The 17,333-nt window shown below is 37.5% G+C and overlaps 1 protein-coding gene across 1 annotated transcript; it reads left to right on the top strand.

The window, feature by feature from the left end:
• Positions 1–293: 293 nt before the first annotated feature.
• On the top strand, positions 294–15,741 carry LOC102807011 (UNC5C-like protein). Its single transcript, XM_085506816.1, has 8 exons — positions 294–418; positions 9,052–9,230; positions 9,426–9,558; positions 9,698–9,751; positions 10,250–11,134; positions 11,688–11,837; positions 14,615–14,791; positions 14,888–15,741. Exons 1-8 carry the CDS (start codon positions 362–364, stop codon positions 15,254–15,256), a joined length of 2,004 nt encoding a protein of 667 aa, XP_085362942.1. The 5' UTR covers positions 294–361; the 3' UTR covers positions 15,257–15,741.
• The last annotated feature ends 1,592 nt before the right edge of the window (positions 15,742–17,333 follow it).

Genomic DNA, 17,333 nt, shown 5'->3' with positions numbered 1-17,333 from the left:
TATCGTTCTATTCTTCAATTTATTCTTTTATTTCTTATTCTATTCTTCAATTTATTCTTTTATTTATTGTTTTATTCTTTGATTTATTCTTTTATTTATTGGTGTTTTTCAATTTTGGTCCTTATGGCACACCATAAATCTACTGGTTTGAGGAAGTTCATGAGATTTATTAGAGCGTGCATAGACCCTCCCTCCCTCTACTAAAATAGCGGTATACCACTCATACCAACAATGAAAAGAAATTGCTAAGCGGAAGTGTATCTGGAATATTTTAACATTTCCATTGATCCGGCCATGTTTGTCGAGGTGAAGCTTGTCTCGTCCAGTTTTAATCACGATTTATATACTTGGTAGGATCACCATGTCACTTGTAGCAACTGTTCTCATTATCTTATACGCCGCGAGTTATACGTCACAGGTGAGCAAACGTAAATAATATGTACATGTGCCTCGGAGAACCCAGATCCTATAACAAACCGTACGCCTGTATGGGTGTCGTATCGGTTGGTATCTAGTATATAAAAATAGGTGCTGAAGACTTCAGCGATCCGACATTTGTATATTGGAAACAACAGACGACAGACAAGTACAATTTAACGATACCCCATCCCAAGGTGTACAGTTTATTATAGTTCCCTGGCTCCCTTTACTAAATGTGCCCCGTGACTGTTATGACTTTTAAGCAGGAAATCATTTAGTATCGGTTTCATCATTGAACCGGACATTTGTTTTAATTATTAACTTTATTTCTACAGTTTTATTTAATTTTCATCGTTTTTTTTGGGGGGGGGGGTATCTTGACTCGTGTTGCACCAGGCGAAGTTCACACGAACATAAATACTTCCGTTTAGAAGGCACACATACACCCACAATCTAAATCAATTATTCAATGAATAGTGCAAGTTACAGAATAAAACAACCCATTGTGTAGGTTTGTCACCCAATCGCGTGAACCGTTGCCTTCGGCCAATTTCATTGGTGATCGTTCGCCTAAGTAGAAACAAGATATAAAGTGAAAAGCTCATACATCCCATATTTAAAAAAAAATCAAAAAACATGAAACGAAATGACATATAAATTGAGCACCGTAGAGTATCTGTGGTGTGTGTTTACGGTACAGAACGTAAAACCTGTCACAGAAATGGGCGTCAGATGCACAGTCACTTGGGGGCTGAAAATCAATAAATACTAATTTTCAAAAAAAATCATCCGCTATACGTATATAAATAAACAAGTTGTGAAACACGGCACCTAGTAAATCGACACCCTGTCGGTTTCAAATGTCGATTTCTTACCTTAAAATGCGAAACAAAATTTTTAGAGGGGATCAGGTGTTACGTTAATGACCATTGTTCATAATCGCTAACTTGGTTTTATTCAAAACTGCACAAATTCCGCGTTTTCTGATGATATCCGACGATTTCATGAACGAAAATGGCCAGCAGCCAGAATCAAGGGGGATTCGCACAGAGTTCTGGGTAAATCAAGGAAATACTTGCTGTTACGGCACGCCTGATTGGCTGAAAATGAGTATGCGACCTGTCTCGTCTGTAGTTGAATGAAACCTGTATCGATTTACAATAGTTCCCTTTCCAATGTGACTTTATTTCGAATAGCCGTTGTGTAGTAAAATATTAGGGCCCATTTCAACCTGGTCGTCTAACTTCGCACGGTCCACGGAAACGGCGTCATACAAAGTATTTTTTAAAGGTTTGAGGGAAGGTAAATTTAGACTCAACCCACCGAATGGCGATCGCTATGTTTATATAACTGTATGAATAAGTCATCGGCTTTACGTAATCCATTGTGTCCCTCCCCCAGCGGAATTGATAACACAACGCCATGACAGTTTTCACGCTAGGTTGAGACTTCGCGGACGATTTTTTTGTCCCTTTCCCTCGAATTGTAAATGTTTTTATTTTATTTTTTTACCTGACGATTTAACATCGGCAAATTACGGTATATGGTGTATTTCTAGGAGTTTCTGTTACACATATGAAGCGAATAATTCGTTTTAAATCTTTTTTTTTACAAAATGGCGATTATCTCAGTTTCATTTTTTACTCCAAATTTCAACTTTAAAACTATTTAACTTCAAGACGGTTCATTTGTTTTCGATGAAATTTTCGGGGGTCATTATTCAGGTCTATCCTAAGTAAATGGCTTCGTATGGTTTCACTGTCTTTACTGGAACAGAAACAATAGAGCTGCCAATTAGCGGCTCTGTTAACTGTGAACGATTTATAAAATGTGAATGTTTCAAAGAGCACTGTGTAAAAACTTTTCAATGGAAGCACTAATAAATAAGCCATTATGTTCCTAGTAAACAGAAGTTTTAAATAAGTGTTCTTAAATTAAAATCAGGGTATGCATTCAAAAGTTAAATAGTTTTAAGTGCACTTTCACCTAAAATGCATGATTTTAACCCAAAATCAACACCACTTAATATGGTATCATAGTACATTATTGTAAACCATAAAACTCAAAAGTTTAAATAAAACTCTTTCAAATGATATATAACTTGATTGGTAAAAAGTATATTTTACTCATGTAATTACAGTAATTAGAGACAATTAGAAATATAGTCTCCCAACCTGCATCTCTACCTTAAATGTTTTCGCTTCCCTAATTTAAAGTTATGCACTGGGGACAACTATGTTGTACTAGTTGTTACAGATTTTGTCGTGATAGCTTCGCCTATGAATGCTACACTACACACTGTCTGTCACGATGTATGTCGATTTTTGTCAATGTAAAAGTATTTGTTATGCAAGGCTACGCGCCTGTATGACAGACTACACTCCTTCTATCACAATGTGTATCGATTTTAACCGTTGTTACCAAACGCTTCAGCGTGGTATTAAGATTTTGTTTTCAGGCTTAGGTGGTACCAAGGTGGAAAATGGTTGCACATATGGGGGGTAATTCCTGGAATTGCAATAGAGAGGGTTCAGGCCGAAATACATACATATAGTGTTTCCATGTTTCGTCTGATATTTCTGTGGTATTCTGCTGCTGTAAATAATGCAAGATTTGTTCCGAAATTCAGTGTGTTGTGTGCACTCCAGGGTTATTCGTTTTTTTGCTCAAAACACCCCTATTTTTTAATGGGAGAGTCGAATAGTTTCACTCCCACTGGGAAATCTGCATTGTTACTTGAATGAGAGCTAACTAAACACATTTTCCAGACCGGCGAAAGTGTATGCAACAGCCAATGTTAACAGCCTGTCACGTGATTTTAGTCTGAATGTCAACATCAAAAGAGGCTAATCCATTTACGCAGGTATAACTGGGAATAGAATATGTGAGGGATTGTATCAACAGAGATGTGTATAATGAAAAGTAACATCTATCCTTCTTTTGCATCGCTGAGCATTTCTGTTTTAGTATACTGGTTTGAAAATGTTGAATTTGCATGATTTGCAATGTGTTTTTTTTACTGAAACTCCCCTATTGATCGAATCCCGGGTTTGAAAGAGAACGGCACACCACGTGATTCGTTTGAATACAATGGTGAAGGCACGCAAGCATGACTTACGTTGTCAGCAGTAGTGCTGAGCTTCACGCTACAACTTCACTTGTGATGTTGCTTGTTAGCCGTGGATTGAATTAATCTTGATTACGGGTTAAAATGTTGCTTATTTGGCGTTGGTGATCTTTATTTGGAACTGGGTAACGTCGCCAGCAGAAACCTCCTGCGATTTTGATGTTGATGGTTGCGCCTCCATGGCAATCGCTAATTTTACTGTGGGTGGATCTTCCAAGAACCCTTCGGGGTTTATAAAACTCATTCAACATACATAAAGTTCTCTCAATCGTAGTAGTCCATGTGATGTACACCTAATATGCCAAACATGTTGCTGAACGATTTTGCCAATGAAAACAAGCCGGTTGGCGATCCACTCCACTAAAAAAAACTAGCAATATGTTTTCGGCTGTTGCCATGGTAGGACATGACCGCGAAGCTAACGTCGGTTTATAACTAAAACCGGGCACCGTATACAAAGTTCGCAAAAAAACATTCAGTCCTTAGAAGTCATTTTATTTTATTGCTAGGACGTATGCTGTTGTTAGGGATTGGTCAGTTACTTCGGCCTGGGGGTGGATCAGTAGGGGGGTTACCCTGATTTTGATTTTGCGAATGGGGGGGGGGCGTCACCCTGTTTTCCACAATTCACACACGCGCTTATGCATATATTTTTTTAAATTTTATTTCAGAACAATAGATTAAAAAGTTAATCGTACAAATGTGTTCTTAATACAATGTAATAACTATTACCCATATTGCCTATAAATTTGTTGATGCAAAAAATGTTATAGGCTAAATATTTTGGGGTTGAAGTTGACAAATAACTAACAGATTATGCAATGCGGCAGAGCCCCGTGCAATTATACAGTTAAGTTTTGAACACATCCCAAGTCCATGTGATATCAGATTATTTTATTTAAAGTCTGAAGTCACCATTGTATAAGATATTTACTGGATTTATCCAATTGTAGCTGGAGACGGAAAAACACAGCAATTAGTACAAAGAGCAGTGACAGTTTTTGTTCAGCAAATCAAAAAAGTTAAATGGATTCATGTATATGAATAAATATTTTTTTTTTGTTTTTTTAACTTTTAAATATGCATATTTTGCTCTGTAAAATACCAAAATCCAAGACAAATTTATACAAAAATCAAAGTGTCCCTTGTTTTCATAAGCACAGACTGTGCTTCAGGTGTAAAGCTTTCCTGGTCTATAAGATATGGAAGATATATTAAATCCAAATTAGTTTTCAAACCGCCTAGATTCAAATCCTCTTTTCCTATCTTATAAGGGCGTTTATCAAGTGAGTACTCCACAGCTTTGTTTTTATTTACTATCTTTAGCAGCATAGATTTCCCTACTTCCTGCAGCCTTTTCTGTAGTCGTTTTTTGGCTTTATGCTTCCCCTCCCCTCCTAAGGTGACTGGTCTATTAAATGAAAACACTAAAAATTACGGCAAACCACGATATTTTCAATGCACATCATACATTTTGTAATCATGTCAGAGCCAAAACTGTTAATGTTTCTTTGTTTTTCGGGGGGGGTCTGCATGTTTTAAAATATAATGTTAGGGGGTCGCCCACTTTTTGTTGTTGATAGGGGTGGGTCAACTGAGATTTACAGCTGACAAAATGGAATCTGCCGACCCCCCCCCCAGGCCAGAGTAACTGAACAATCCCTTAAATTTATTATTTCCAACCGATAGTATATTCTAGATTGCAGGCAGCATTTAAAGTTCATTCAAAGTTCAAAGTTGCGTCGGGATTACATTGATACAGTGTAACAATGTCGGCGTCGGTGATCTCTTACCGGTGTGCAACGTAGCCAAAATAAAAGGCATGAATACAAGACTAGTGGGAGGTAATAAATTTGGGGTCGAAAGTATTCAAAAAACAGTTTTCGGCTGTTGCCATGGTAGCTGTGGACCAGGATTGTTTTGCCAATTAGTGACGGTACGACCTGCCTGTCAATTATAAACAAAATTAGCCAAGCCACAAAAAATCTCAGTAAATTGTTGCCCACACTCAAGCGGATTAGAATGAGCTACGTCCATGCTTTTTAATCATAGAAATGTAGGGTGTGATACATTTGGCGTGAAGGTATTAAAAAATTCAGTTGTTGGCTGTTTCCATGGAAACGGTGGTCAGAATTTGTTTTCAGATTTTACCAATAGTAACTTTGTGCCCACACTCAAGCTGAGCAAAATGAGCTATGTCTGAGGTGTTGTATCCAAAATTTGTAGGAGATACATTTCCTGATAACTAGGGTGAAGGTGTGACCTACCTGCTAAGTTTGAGCGAAATCGGCCAAGCCAAACAAATCACAGAAGAATTAATACGTGAAAACACTAAAAATGACACACACACACACACACAGATACACAAAATTAAAGTGATTTTAAGGGCAATCCAAGTGGAGCGAATCGCCAATACCATGTTCATTTGCATATTGACCGTGAAAATACCAAAAACATCATTGCATGGGTGATATGCAAATTAGTTTTAGTCAAAATAAGTTACTGCTTAGAAGTACCATTACTGTTGTTCAAATTTCATTTCACTCGGCAAATATATTCATGTACCCAAACGTAAAGTATCGTACTTCTAAATATTGTTTATTTCTGCTATTTATCGAAAAACGCTACTCTTGAACGGACTACTTTATTCGCTCTCAGACCTCATTTGCATATGGGGTGTGGAAGTACCGATTTTGATTTCAGGGACGAATCAAAATAAACTGCAGTATATATGTAATAATGTGGAATACTTCCTTTCACTGTGAACATTTTTCCGCTAAAATAAATTCCAGTGAAAATGCCATTTCCCTCATACTCTATTGAGACTTGACACAGCACAGTGAAAATTTGATTCACACCGTATGCTTGAAAACTTTTCATCGAAAATAAATTAAGTGAAATTCTGTGTGATTTCATGAGAGTTGAAAATGAAAAAAATATATGACACCCAACCCTACCACTCCATACACAATGTAACCACACCTCAAAAACATCCTTTCACCAGTGTATTCTATTTGAATTCAGGAGAAATTTAAATAAACAAATTATATGACAACGAACTTAATTATAATTTCAACCTCTAGTTCAGCACTGATTAAATAAACTACCTCGTCTTTATGCCAACTTGAAGTTATTCAATGCCTACACCAGTGACTTCAAAATCTATGTTTCAATTCCAGGAATTTCACTTGCTATTAATTGTATGGGAGTGCCAGTCTTTTATTTTCTATTGTAATGTCAATTTCTTGTGATTACTCGGAAAATGAAGCTGTAACCACAGACCACAGTGCTGCAACTAAATCCTGGTATAAGCACCGGTTAGGCAGTCTTGAACTATGCATGTGAAGCCAGCTGAGAGGTATATCCATTCCTATAGATTTCTCATTGTTTGGTAACTATTTGCTGCAAATGCAACAAAAATCAATATAAAAATATTACCCACACAGCATTCTACAGGTTACTTGTTATAGTATTTGCTTTGTAAGGTCACGCCCATGCACGATACAACGAACGGCATAATTGCGTGAAATCAGTTTGGAACTGTCGGTCCGTTTGATTGATTGTGCGTTTGTCCTGCCAGACACCTGGTGCCGTCGATTGCTTGTTGGCCGTTATAACTGTAACAACAAACTGGCTACATTTTAAAAACAATCAGCGACAAAAAAGCGGAGGTTAATGAGACAAACCATTTTACTCAAAGGAGTGGTAACTGTGATCTCATTTGTGCCGAACAAACCCGGAATGTGACACGTTCGTATAAAAACAAGATTTGGATGGTAACGGTTCGACAATTTTCGAAATATACCGATAACTAAATCCTGTAATAACCTGGAGCTGCCTAACACCCCGGCCTGGCAACCCAGTCTGGCACCCATTTTAGTTCAGGAAGTGGAAGTTTCTCTGACCACGCGTTGAGTGTGTACAGTCATCATTGTTGTGAAAAAACATTTGTGTGCGTGCAATAGTCCGGGAAATTTTGTTTTAACAAAATAAAAAGGTGTTTAGAGCGACTACCGTTGTCTTTAATCAGCTTCGAAAATTGAGAAAATTACACTAGCTGACACTAGACCATTCTTCAGTGCAACGGGATATCTGTTCGTTTAGCTCAGAAACTGTACAAAACTGCCCTTTTTAGGGCCACCACATCCTCCAGAAAGAGATATACCGGTAACAGTTTGATTTAGCTATGGGTCCGTTGCTCTTTTTTTGTGTCGGCGTTTAGTCTTTGTGTTGTTTTTTTAGTTGGTGTCATCAAATTTGTTGTTTTCAGACATTAGGATTTTTATCAACACAGAAGAACTATGCCCCCTATAAACTAGCCTAACACAAATGTGCGTCACCAATACAACATTTACCGTCACCTATTTATATTACGTGTAGTGGACGGTTGGGCGTTATGTTTGCTACAATGTATTTGTTTATCATAATTGTCTACTCTACCATGGAACTATATAGTTCCATGACTCTACTAACCAAAACATAACCGTTTACAAACCCTGTCGCCGACACTGGGACACGTTTCGATCTGACTAATTTCACGCAATTGTGACGTTTGTTGTACACTACACACTATCTACCACAATGTATATTGATTTTTACCGTTTTTATAGTATTTGTTATGCAAGGCCACGCCCATACATGCTACACTGCACACTACCTACAACAATGTATATCAATTTTTACCGTTGTTATAGTATTTGCTTTGTAAGGTTACGCCCATGCACATACACTACACAATATCTACCACAATGTATATCGATTTTTACCGTTGTTACACGTGTCACATAGAATCAGGTTAGTCTCTTTAGTATCGATGTCATCTTCTGCATAAAGTTCTACAATTATCTGTCGTTAGTCTCGATCTGAATTGTATTTGATGTCATTATCTGCATAAAATTATACAATTATCACCTATCTGTCGCTAGTCTTGATCTCAATTGTATTCGATGTTATTTTCTGCATAAAATTCTACAATTTTCACCCATCTGCTGTTAATCTCAATCTCAATTTAGAAATACTGCACTTGCTGAAACAATAGTATTATACCAGTTTGGATCATGATGTGTTTTAAATTATCGCTGATATTTTTTGACGGCGCTGACTGGTTTTCAATTCCACGTCATCATGTGTACACTAAATTAAGTTTTGCAAATCGTCTACTGTTTCTTGACAACTGAAATATGGGTTACATAAAGTATTTATCAATGTGTGTGTATTGTTAATGACTAGAGATCGCCTGGGTGGACATCAAAGAGCCGGCTACTACTAACACAATTTCTCATTGTGTGTCACATTGCTAGACGTTTTTGTTCTCCTTCAGCTTTCCTCTGACATGATGCAAGTTGTAATACCCGACAGTTAAATTTATATCGTTTTTGTCATAAAAAAACTACAATAATGGGACCTTTTTTTGTAGATCACTGCCGCAGCGGCACTCGATGTTTAATTACAAATTTGTCGCACAGATTACGCATTGATATGTTTGTACATACAATTGATTCTAGGCAACCAGTGATGTTGAATGCACCCAGGTTCAAGAGAATTGTTATGTCTGCTCTTTATCTGAAAACAATGTGCCGAATGAGAGCTACTGTCCTACAGGGAGCGTGATGGTAAACCGTATATATCCAACCAACGATACTAATACAACCACTTATGCGCCAGAAGAGGTGATCTGTTGCCCGTATGTACAAATTTCTAAGCATATACCACATATTAGTACAATCAACACTTTGGAGTTTAACAGTCTCAGCCACCAAGTATCACTTGAAAAATATTGCCATAAGAATATATTTCTCTGATATTCATTTTTCTGGTGCACCAAACTCAAGGATTGAAATAAATCATTGCATTGTATTAGTACTTTTTCTTTGAACAGGGACAACGATGACACCTTGTATCATATACTGCTACCTTGTTTGTTTGTGACTGGCTTGCTTTTGGGAATGCTGGTCTGTTATCTTCTGTACATCAAACGAGTGACCATCCTCCCAAAACTGATGTATATTTGTGTAAGTGAAGATTGATTATATTATATGTATTTTTGTATAACTGGATTCTGTTATTGGTAGATTTGTAAAGTATTTTCTAAATATATGTTTGAGATACGTTTCTTGTACGTACTTATGATGTAAATCTTTTTTGTTTTAGTGTCCATGCATAAATCGTAAATATGTTCTTTCGGAGATTAGCATGCTAGAAGTGGTGAGTAATACACAAGTTTCGGGTTCTGGCGTTACCTTAAAAACTCAACCGGGGTAAAAATTGTTAAATTTTCTCAGCGTAGAGGGGGTGATTTCGCTTCTGAAATATTTGATAGCTCATCAGAGTGACGGCAATCAGACAAAATCAACAAAGAAATCACACAAGGTAGAAATCACCCCCTCATTCTAACACAGAAACTGACTGGTGGCGCTAAAACTCGTTTAAGCGGAAGGGTCGTCACCTGCGCACGCGCGGGAATTGGGTCCCAAGCGACGATAACAATGCCTGCTAAAACGCAAAGGCTTATGGGTAGACGCTTGTGTGTAAACAATGACACGCTACGGTTCACAAGGCCGTGTGGCATTATGCAACTTTTATTGAAAATTACACAAAAGATTCTTGTTACAACTACATGTATAGTTATTGAGGGAGGTTGTTGTAATAGTTGTAATAGTACAAATACTCTGCTTTTCTGATCTGTTTCTTCTACTATTACAGCCCGAAGAACAGCAAATAGAGAGGCCTGAGAGGGTTGAGCTTGTCAGTGGTGCCTGTTACGACAATACGCTATTTGATGTCACAGACGAACGAAAACGTTTACCAACCTGTACGAGACAACGTGTTGATGTATTTACCATTTCCACAGATTCTGATGCAGTAGCAGAAGCTTTTACTGAAGGATTTGGTCTACCTGTGGAAGAGGAAGATGAAACACCTATTCCACCTATTGATCATGCACCCCCATCTGATGTCAACGAACTGGACGAGTTGATTGGCATTGCAGAAGACATGGCTGAAACGGCACACAGCAAAAACATGTGGAAGAACTTCAATTTTACAAATACAAGATTTGCTGCGGGCCTATTCGACAAGGAAGGCGGCCAACTGAGTCTAGTGGAGATGGGGATAAATCTGTTTATACCACCAGGTGCAATCGATGATAAAGATGCCCCTGCAATGATTTATATATATGTCAATAAAGGACAACATAGCATAGTTCCACCATCCCCAAACCAACTGGTTGTCAGTCCAACGGTATACTGTGGACCACCAGGAGCGACTTTTGGAGAGCGTGTGGTACTGTCATATCAACACTGTGCTGCCAGTAATGGATCAAATGTAATTGCTCTTTGTACCAAAACAGAGGTTGGCGTGGAAGAAGATTTTCGAAATATTTCCGAGGATGGGTCCTGTTTCAGGATTATGAAAGAAAATAAATGTTTCCTGTTTGTAGATCATTTCACAGGTTTTACAACCATCGTCGAAGGGGGAAGTGCTAAGAAAATAATGGATGTGGTTTGTTACACTGAGAGTCTTGTCCCTGCGACAGAAAAATTTCCGATTCGGTTGTACTGTGTGAATCAAACAGCTGATGCGAAACAGGTAACATACATTCTTTATTAGTATACATCAGTATATACAACACAAGCAGGCTTTGTTTTTGTGTTTATATCTACAATGTTTGTGCTGTAGTATAGTATAGATACAAAGAACATACATAAGAATCTCACTGAATCATCAAACAGTAAAAAACTGTCCATCTCATCAGAAGTAAACTGTCTGACACGACTTGCACGTTGCTCGAATGTATTTGGAGTCGTTTACCTCTTCTACATTGTGGTTCAAGTCCCATGTTATATTGGAATTCATACTTATTTGTGTTTTATTCTGACACTTAAAGCGGAAGAGTCGTCACCTGCGCATGCGTCTGGTGCCCATAGCGTGTCAATGTTTACAAACAAGCGCCTACCCATGAGCCTTTGCGTTTTAAGCGCGTGTTGTTATAGTCGCTTGGGACTCAATTCCCGCGCGTGCGCAGGTGACGACCCTCCCGCTTTAACATTACTCGAATATGCAACAGCCAAAAATGTTCACATGCACATATTAATAACTACAAAATTGAAAAAAGAAAATACATTTTCACTTTCTTTTGTAGATTGTTCGTGAACAGGAATTTGATCTTGGCGGGAAACAAACAGGACTTGCACAGCAGATAATGATAGACTCCCAGAATCAAGAGGACTTGGAATTTGCAGTAAAACGAATAATGCCTGACTCTTGGAAAGTGAATAAAATCCTTGAACGAGTAAGTTTTTTTTGTGTTTTTTTCATTTTAGTCGCACAATGTCAGAATTGTAATGTACAAGAGAGTGAAAATGTGTTCACATGATTCTAGTCTCATAGAATTGACAGAGTGTATTTAAAATTAAAGCAGGGGTCCAAGCAAGAGTCATGTTGTATATAGCAAGTAACTATTTAAGGTAGAGATGCAGGTTCGTGGGCATTTTTCGTGAATTTTTTTTTTCCTTTTTCTCATCCAGACAGTCTTGGCTAGATAGTGTTAAAATTTCGGAGCATTGTCATTGTTGGAACATACTCAAAAATCAATTTTAAAATATAGGAAACCGAGGCACGCGTATGTGATTAAAAGTCCCGAAAGTTTGTTTGCGTTGCTCTTTGATTGACAAGTCACTGTTGATGTTATATGCAAATGATTGCTGGCCCCACTTACGGAGCAGCCGGTGTGCGACTTCCTGTCCTGGCTCTCTGTTTACTTACCTCAAGCGCGATCAACTAGCAAACTACAAAAAACAGACAAGACGTAGACGCTTCCAGCATGCAAGCGGAATGAAACAAAACATACACTTGTAACTGATAAGTAAATTTTTCACCCTTAAATAAATTGTTTTTTTTTCATTTATTTTCATGTAGGAGGTAGCGTCGATAGGGCGATTTAATTTTCGCGCAAAACAAGGCCACAATTTTTCTTGTTTTCTTGGTGCATAGATTTCAAGCTTTTTCGCATTGTGGGCGAAACTAAAAAAATGTTTCCACAAACATTTTTCGTTTCGATGTAACACTGTGCTGATATCGTGCTGATAGAATTGTGATGCAATTGACAAACAACACTGCTGTTGCTGTCATCGATAACTAACTTTTCAGTGCCAAAATACACAAACAAAATGCTCGGTTAATTAAACATAAAAAAATACCCTGGAAATTACCGAAAAATGCGTCATTTAAAGTATTTTTTAAAGGTTTGAGGGAAGGTAAATTTAGACTCAACCCACCCAATGGCGATCGCTATGTTTATATAACTGTATGAATAAGTCATCGGCTTTACGTAATCCATTGTGTCCCTCCCTCAGTGGAATTGATAACACGACGCCGTGACAGTTTTCACGCTAGGTTGAGACTTCGCGGACGATTTTTTGTCCGTTTCCCTCGAATTGTAAATGTTTTTATTTTATTTTTTTACCTGACGATTTAACATCGGCAAATTACGGTGTATGGTGTATTTCTAGGTGTTTCTGTTACACATATGAAGCGAATGATTCGTTTTAAAACTTTTTTTTTACAAAATGGCGATTATCTCAGTTTCATTTTTTACTCCAAATTTCAACTTTAAAACTATTTAACTTCTAGACGGTTTATTTGTTTTCGATGAAACTTTCAGGGGTCATTATTCAGGTCTATCCTAAGTAAATGGCTTCGTATGGTTTCACTGTCTTTACTGGAACAGAAACAATAGAGCTGCCATTAAGGCATGGTAATGATTGCTAGGAAATATATGTGTTTGCCATAATTAACCTATACTTCATACATATTTCATGTTTGTAAAACAATCGCATGTTGAAGCATTGAGTATTTTGTGATTCGTTTATATATACTACAAACTATACTACACTATATATATACGCCAAGCTCTCTAATGCCTCTCATCCATTTCGCATAAAGTGCGTTTTCATTCATCTAGGGTTGGCAGGACGTTCATGATTGTTCAGTTATATTATATTATTATACATAATGCAATTAATTATAGTTTCTGTTCCCACTTTTTTGTAACGCAAATGTCCAACGAGCCACCTTTAAAGCCATGTAGCCACGCCCGATTCCAACCACAATGGAAAGTAAGAATTGGGGATTTCCCTATTATTGACACATATGGGCATGCGCTGTTTATTTGTTCGAATCGCCACTCTGAAATAACTGCAAAGTCGAAGCAAAGTTTTGCCACATGTTTTGAATTTTGAAAACGTATTCGATTTGTCGGCAATTAAATCGACTTACTTTTTTACTTCATTTTAATTTTAATGTGTGGTTATGGTTGTGTTATGTTCAGGTGCTCTTAACCATTTGTTAAACATGATGTTTTAACTGATTTTGTAAGAAAAATACATGATCTTTTTTATTTGATTTAACATGTGCAACAAATAGACTAATTAGTTGTGTACGATATATCCTTATTTCTGGGAGTTGCCACCTTGTCATTTCCTAACAGGGATATGTTTTGTATGGTTGATAGATTCAATTCCCAAATATTACCAAGCAATTCTGGGATGCATATCGCAACGCAAATATATGGCAGATGCCGCAGCGTGTGGGATGTGCTCACACTTTCTAAAACACCTCGTACTGCGTTGTGTTGGTCCCTTATGTTTTTCTGGAATTGTTAGTTTCCATGTGAATTCTGATTTAGTCATAGTTTGCTTAGTGACGCAAAGTACATTGTATTGAGTATTGGCATTCATTGGTTTATAATTGACACAGTTACAAACAACTGTACGAGGAATAAGACATTGAAAATTGATATATATATACGATATATCATATACCAATATTGCTACAAGAAAAAATCTAAATGCTTAGACACTCTAAAGGGGTTCATCTTCAATCCAAGATGGCAGCCAGCCGAAATTCGGATAGTTAAGTGCTACAGTTTACAGTAGGACCCAGCTGGTAGATCCACTGCAATAAATGATACCATTCCGTTCAGCAGTTATATTAAACAAGCTCACAAGATGGGTAAACGAAAAGTGACTTGGATTATTTTTTTCATTTTAACATTTATTCATGTTACAGATACAGAATGACATTTTGAAGTATGGTAATTATGGATCAACTCGCTACTGCGCGACTCGACAACATCCATGTGCAGTGCAGGGTTTTGAAGGTGAAATCGATTTTTTTCAACGAGCTAATGATGGATGCGATGAAACCCATCCAAAGTCTTTAAATATTACAGTTATTGAAAAAAGGGTTAGTATTGGAATCTATGATTCAGAATATAAAGAACCTGTTCCTACGCTTTTGTTGTGAATTTTATAGAGTGTTTTATTTGTTTTGTTGTCACAGGAATCTGTTGAGGTTGTTGTAGAAAAGGCTATTTTAAATTCTAAAACCAGAGGCCCACAACGCATGAATTATGAACACCGGTTGAAGATCAGCCAACTACTTGATGTTGACTCACCAGATGGAAATGATTGGAGAATGTTTGCAAGCAAGTTGGATTTAGATTGGAGCTTTATTAAAGAAATTGAAACATTATACAGACAGAATGTCATACGCAGCCCAACTTTTCAATTGTTAAATATTTGGGAAATGGAGAACAGTGACCTAACGCCAACGCGTCAGCTTGAAGAACTGTCAAACTTGTTTTCAGCAATTGAACGTAAAGATGTAGTTCGTGTAATGTATCCAACACCAAATGGAAGTGGGACATAATTAACCACAGTTATGTCCGAAATGGTTTCGGAATTCTAAATATGTGTGCAATTTAGTTATAGCTTCAGCTATGTGTATTCTCGTTTTGCAACGCCTAGTTATAACTACTGAAAATATGCTGTTAAAGCGGGAGGGTCGTCACCTGCACATGCGCGGGTTCAAAGTTCAAAGCGACGATAACAACACACGCTATAAATGCAAAGGCGACTACCCCGCTTTAACGCGAATTCACAAGATAAGAGAATCACTTCATGGTTATGACTACATTACATTGAATGAACGTAAATTACACTCAAAAGTGTCATGTGTTGAACAATAGATGCTTAACATAAATATGTAATTACAAACAAAAGTATGCAATGGTTTTTGAACATGTAGGACGGGAATCACCAATCGAATATAGCTGTATGTGTAGTCTGACAGAAAGTGGGGATTTCTATGCATAGAACAATGATGAATAGAAATTAAAATAGACAAATGAATAACAGTCGAGTATAAAGTGTGAAAAAACGTTATAGCACAATACCTGGTCTTAAGGACGAGAGGCACTTTTTGACTCCCATGTGCGATTACCCTGTCCGTCTGCGGTGAGCCTGTTTGTATGCATGTATGTATTATTAACCTCTCGTCATATTTCAATGAAACTTGGTACATGGATGCTCTAAAACAATGCGCAGATCTTCCCAGTTTTACATTAAAATATGCGCATCTTAATTACCTGATTTGCATGATAATTAGCTTTTGACCTTTCCATCAGTATCTTAAGTACTTACTCAATGATATTTCGTACATAAATACACTAAGACAGTTCAACGATCTAACTAATTTTATGTACATCTATAATAATTACCCCGAATTGTATACAGGCCTAATTAGTTTTGGGTTGAACTCTGTGATTAATTTGCATAATAGGTACCTATTTCCCCCCCCCTCAAATATAAAGGCCATCGGAGCAATGCTAAAAACCTGATTAGTTTTGGATTGAAATTCATCAAGCTTACTAATTGCCTAATGTGCATTTTATTCATAATTCATTGAAATTTGGTTCATAGATGCTCTGGAGGTAATCCACAGACGTGATTAGTATAATGTTGAAAAGCATGCATGTTGATTATTTAATTATTATTACTGAAGTTTGTCGTTGTGTTTGTATTCTAAGTACCAGATATCATGGAAGGTACTCCGTTAGTACCTTCCATGCAGATATACTGTAAAATAACTAATTTTCACTGGGTTTAAATTTCTCTGATTTACTATTTCAGGCATATTCAGTGGATTTTAAATTCACGGTTTTATCATTTAGATAATGTGTTCTATACTAAATTTTACATATTCACTGGGTTTCAATTTAGCGCATTTTGCCAGTCAGCGAAATAAGCAAAATTAAAACCCAGTGAATAATTAACCCATTTACAGTATACACAAGCCAACACAGTTCGGCAGCACCGGGGCGGCCGCCTGAGAAAAATGTTCGGGGCGTCGCCCCCCCCCCCACCCAAAAAAAACTTGGTTCAGTAAGTTTTTCCTGGAAATGTCATTAAACTCAGCTATGTATGTCAGCAATAGTTGCCCCTCAAAATGCAGGGAATAACGTTTCAGAGGGTATAGATTTCAATTTTTCCGGAGGACGAAGCCCCGACCCCCAAGTAAGGTATCGCCTTCGGTGCAACCACGAATGCCTTCGTCGCGAGGGATGGTTAACAGATCTCGCCCCATGCATATTTTCGTGCCACCGTCTCTGTTGGTCGTTTCTCGTTAGTCGTTCTTTCTACGAGTTCGATTTTAAAGATTTTTTTGCCTTATAAGATAAGGATTTTTGAAACTGGGTCTCGGAATTTTTATGTGTTTTTATAGGTCTGGAGATATAGTCCGTCGAACTTTATTGACTATCTTTCGTTCATGATCTTATGGCCAGAACCCCAAATCCATGGCTCGCTGGAACATTAATTACTACATTTTTAGCCCATTTCGCGATGAATAGAAGGTGTAATTTGTGCACCGTTGGCGTAAAAGGAAGTGTTGAAAGCACTCTCCCCCGCACTCTCCACGCAAGAGGGCGCTTCTACAAATCACCACA

This window comes from Saccoglossus kowalevskii, chromosome 2 (assembly GCF_978046115.1).
Source record: "Saccoglossus kowalevskii chromosome 2, keSacKowa6.1, whole genome shotgun sequence".
Taxonomy (NCBI): domain Eukaryota; kingdom Metazoa; phylum Hemichordata; class Enteropneusta; family Harrimaniidae; genus Saccoglossus; species Saccoglossus kowalevskii.
Note: the sequence above shows the minus strand (reverse complement) of the source record. Positions and strands in the feature narration are given on the sequence as shown.